General features: G+C 36.7%; 1 protein-coding gene across 2 annotated transcripts; it reads left to right on the top strand.

Moving 5' to 3' along the window:
* The first annotated feature begins 542 nt into the window (after nucleotides 1-542).
* On the top strand, nucleotides 543-3,830 carry lsm6 (LSM6 homolog, U6 small nuclear RNA and mRNA degradation associated). 2 transcript variants are annotated; one of them, XM_031277090.2, is made up of 4 exons: nucleotides 543-727; nucleotides 1,172-1,277; nucleotides 1,386-1,499; nucleotides 3,638-3,830. In XM_031277090.2, exons 2-4 carry the CDS (start codon nucleotides 1,184-1,186, stop codon nucleotides 3,670-3,672), a joined length of 243 nt encoding a protein of 80 aa, XP_031132950.1. In that variant the 5' UTR covers nucleotides 543-727; nucleotides 1,172-1,183; the 3' UTR covers nucleotides 3,673-3,830. The 2 variants fall into 2 exon arrangements, with proteins under 2 accessions (XP_031132950.1, XP_031132951.1); XM_031277091.2 differs by having other exon boundaries at nucleotides 716-866.
* Nucleotides 3,831-4,610: the final 780 nt, after the last annotated feature.

Here is a 4,610-nt window from a genome sequence, read left to right on the forward strand (position 1 = left end):
TATTTTTATTTGATTTTGGTTGTTGTTTCTAGCTGAAAATGTAATACTTTTTTCAGGTAATGAATTTGTATGGTTCTAATAATTACTTTAAACAACGTGCAACTTAAAATATATCGCTGTAGGCCTACCCATAATCTCACAAGATGACTAGTTATATCAATAAAAAATATGAAATATAAAACACACACTGCCAAATTACACATACCAAGAGGGAAAGTCTGTTATGGTGGATTTTTACTAAAGGAGCTGGAATTATATTGCTGTTATATGCACAACCTCAGTTGTGACTACTTATAGCCTACTTATACTATTTTAGAATACTTAAGAATCAAATATTCAACTTAATATGATCGTACGTACCTTCTCATATTTATTCATATGTCTAATTTCAGGTTGAAAAACAGGCTCCAACATTGCCTGCTGCTTGTGAAGCATACAGCAACTGTATAGGGTAATCTGCATTAAGTACAATGCCGCTGTGTTGCAAATTGATGTCTGTTGATTTGTTGACTAAAAATGTGTCTTAAACATAGTGAAATATGTCAAACTCTCAAACCAGAGCATACTAAGTCTGTCTGTCAACGGTTCTGTCTCTAGTTTTCACCTCACACAATCTGTACCGCTGCGGATTTTTGTCCTCACTCAGTCTCCGTATAGTGCTCGCCTCTGATTGGTCAATTCGCGGTCCATTGCCAAAAACAATTGTTTTGAGACGAGACGTCCACCGGTAAGTGGAATGCTACGGATAACGTTTATCAAAAACAAACTGCACTATGGGCAGTCCGTTTCGATTCAGATAAACGAATGCATGTACTTACAAGGATAACGACCATCTCACAGCGTTAAGTGCAAGCATATTCATTGAAGTGAGTTGGCAGTTAGCGGGTTAGCTACACTAGTTAGCTAGCAGCTAACGCTCCTTGTTCTCACAGCATTAGCTAACAGTTACACTAATTGTGACTAAGCTATATGCTACTACAGTACTTTTTGGTCAAATCAGATACATTACGTGCTGCTACACTCAAAAACTCATCGTAGGAAAACCCCTACTGTTGGATTGAACGAATGAACGCCATCGAGCACGAGTTAGCTGACATGATGCTAACTTAGCTAGCTAAGTGAAAGAAATTAGCTACGACCATAACATCTACTGTTACTTCTACCTTTTCAGATCACAGCCAAGATGAGTCTGAGAAAGCAGACCCCAAGTGACTTTCTGAAGCAGATAATTGGGAGACCTGTGGTGGTCAAACTGAACTCTGGTGTCGATTATAGAGGTAATGAACCTGGCATGTACAACCTATCCATTTGTTTACATTATGTCATTTTAAAAGCCATTATGAATTCTCTTTAGCTAAATCACTGCACATGCATGACCTGTACAGGTGTCCTGGCCTGCCTGGATGGTTACATGAACATCGCCATAGAGCAGACTGAGGAGTATGTCAATGGGCAGCTCAAGAACAAGTACGGAGATGCTTTTCTAAGAGGAAACAATGGTGAGATTCTCCAATTTATAATTATATCTCCAATTTATAGACATGTTGGCACTTCAAGACTTGAGGCAGTGCATGGTTTTTGTCATCATTACATGTGTACAAAAGTCTGTCTCATACAAGCCTAGATGAGGGACTAGTGAGTAATCCGCTTATTGAGAAAAGTAACCCATTCTCTGAGGAAAGTTTGTAGACGCAGACATAGGCCATAAATGTAGGCCCTGTCATAGTATAAAAAGCACAGGTGTTACTAATAACTCTATTCTATTCAAGTGTCCCAGTGATAAATTTAAATATTTTTTTCCTTAAGAGATTTCTTCTTTTTAAATCACTGAAGTACCCCTTTTAAATTTGAGTATTTTACTAGCAGTAATGCGTGTATATCAGCTCAGTCTAAGGGGGATGTGGGCAGAGATATCTTAGGAAGTGTGATAGAGCTTCAAATGGTGCCTGTTAACAAAACAGTTTAAGTGACAAACACAAACAACAAGAAAAAAAGTCCTACGACACAGAAAGACCTTATGGGTAAATCAACCACCAGAAAAACACTAACATTGTATTCTGATGGGTTTTTCAGTTTTAAAATGTTCCTTTAACTGACCCCATTCACTTATTCTAAAAAGTGTGACCTGTCCTTTAAATCTACAAAACCGGCTTTGCTGTGAAATATTGATAATGTGGAAAGCTTAAAGCAACAAACATTAGGAGCTCTCCTGCTTTTTCTTTCTATTTTTAAACTTTTGTCTGCTGTCAGTCTTTGATGAATAAAGGATTATAGTAAGTGTGTTTCAGACTAGCTGTATTCACCTTTTGCTTGAAGAATCTGTCTTTATTTATTTTTCGTCAGTCCATATCTTCAGCCTTCGTCCAGAATTTACCTCACACCAGCCATGTACTGTATTTACTGTGTGACTCCCTCTTGAACATGAGTCATGCTGGCCAGTGGAGTTCTTAGTGTGATAAAAGGGCCAACAGCTAAACATGGGGCTATTTCAGTCCAAACCGAGCGGGTCGATAAAAGCAGATTGAAGTAAAAGTAACAATTGGTTTACCTGACTGCTTTTCTGTACAGTCTGCACTTGCACCCAGAATGACCAGTCCAAAACAATTCTGAAAATATCTCTAGGATGAGAAATGCTTTTTCACACTGAGATCTGGCTGGTTGGGCCACCCAAATATTTGGCCTCGTATGATGCATGATCACATCAAATGATCATAAAACAAGAAATGATGTCGATACATTTCAGATAGGTCTCAGATGTCATTGTGTTGCTCGGTAGAACTAGAGATGGTCTGACACAATTCAGAGGTGCAATGATGAATCGATTAATCGATTAGTTGTCAACTATTAAATTAATTGGCAACTATTTTGATAATCGATTAATCGTTTGAGTCATTTTTTTATTAAAATAAAATAAGATTTCTCTGATTCCAGCTTGTTAAATGTGAATATCTTCTAGTTTCTTCTCTCCTCTGTGACAGTAAACTGAATATCTTTGAGTTTTGGACAAAACAAGATATTTGAGGACGTCATCTTAGGTTTTGGGAAACACTGATCCACATTTTTCACCATGTTTTGACATTTTTATAGATCAAACAACTAATCGATTAATCGAGAAAATAATCAACAGATGAATCGACTACGAAAATAATCGTTAGTTGCAGCCCTAAAGCAATTTTTTGCTTCTCGATACCGATTCTGATACCTGAACTTGCGTATCGGCCGATACTGAGTACCGATCCGATACCAGTGTCTCATATATTTTATTATGTTTTAACAAGTATACTACTATCCCTGTATGGATGTGATATGATTTCTATCTTTGTTGTCAGTCTGGCTCAGGTTAAACTCTGTGAAACATGAACAAACACAAACAATGAATGCCACAGAACGTTCTTTTATTATCCAGTTTGACAGTCAGTTATAACGGAAAAAAGAACATAAATAAACTAATTTAACGTAGATTTTCTTTAGTGCTTCATTTAAGTGGTATCGGATCAGTGCATAAACTCTAGTACTTCCCGATACCAGCGTTTTAGGCAGTATCGGAGGCGATAACGATACTGGTATCGGAACATCTCTAAGTAGAACTACAACCCTTAATATTTTTTCTTCTTTTTTTTCCTCTCTCTCTCCACAGTCCTTTACATCAGCACCCAGAAGAGGAAAGTGTAGTTGAGACCATTCTGTTTTTTTTTTTCCCCCCAGTTTTTTTCTAGCGTTTGATTCATCAGTGGACAACTCTCCCTGTTTTTGGTTCTGTAAAGCCCAAAGTCCAGAAGAGTGTGTTTTGTAAAAATGGAATATGTTAATAAATCCTGAGTTTTGATTTATGTCTGATTTGGTGAATATTATTTACACATTTTGGTGTTAGCATGACAAGAAAAAAACATTCTCAATTGTTCTTTGTAAAAATGTAAATGTAGGGTTTGAAGTAACAGTATCATTTCAACAGGCCTTATTTGGAAAAGCTCGTCAAGTGTGGAGTTGTCGTTGATATTGAAATATCTTTTGATTTCATTCTTGAATATATCAGGCTTCTCCACTGCCAGTGGAATAAAGATGGGGTGTTTTTGACTAAATCATTCACTAAAAGTTTATCCCTGGAGCAAGCAACGAGCAAGCAAAGAGCAAGCAAATGTACCACTGTTTTACCACAAGGCTTCTAAAGGATTAGAACATAATTTTGTAATTTGTCAGTATTAATGTACTAATGTTGTAATTGATCTTGATACGACTTGCCTGCTGAAACCCATTACTTAATGGCCTGTGTACAAATGTACCCATCATCCTGCATTAACTTTATATTACAAGTAATTGGATAAATAGCTGTTTGTATAGCTACAAGTTTATTTTTTTAAAGCTTTCTATCTTGAGCTTGCTGGTTTTGAAATTGAGCATGAGTAATGAAAGTATTCCTGCAGCTGTATATGATGACTCAACCCAGGAATGTACCTGCATCTGAACTTTACCATTATCCTGGAGAGTAATTTATAGAGCATATGACTGCATGATGGAGTACCCATACATACAAAAGTAACTTGTGGCTTGTTTTAATACAGCATTAACAATTCAATATGTACACGTGGAAGAAAATTCTTCACTTACATACA

Source organism: Sander lucioperca, chromosome 4 (genome assembly GCF_008315115.2).
Source record: "Sander lucioperca isolate FBNREF2018 chromosome 4, SLUC_FBN_1.2, whole genome shotgun sequence".
NCBI lineage: Eukaryota > Metazoa > Chordata > Actinopteri > Perciformes > Percidae > Sander > Sander lucioperca.

Coding starts and splice junctions, on each gene's coding strand:
- lsm6 (XM_031277090.2), top strand. CDS start 1,184: ATGAGTCTGAGAAAGCAGACCCCAAGTGACTTTCTGAAGCAGATAATT. Junction 1,278..1,385: donor CTCTGGTGTCGATTATAGAG/GTAATGAACCTG, acceptor TGACCTGTACAG/GTGTCCTGGCCTGCCTGGAT. Junction 1,500..3,637: donor TTTTCTAAGAGGAAACAATG/GTGAGATTCTCC, acceptor CTCTCTCCACAG/TCCTTTACATCAGCACCCAG.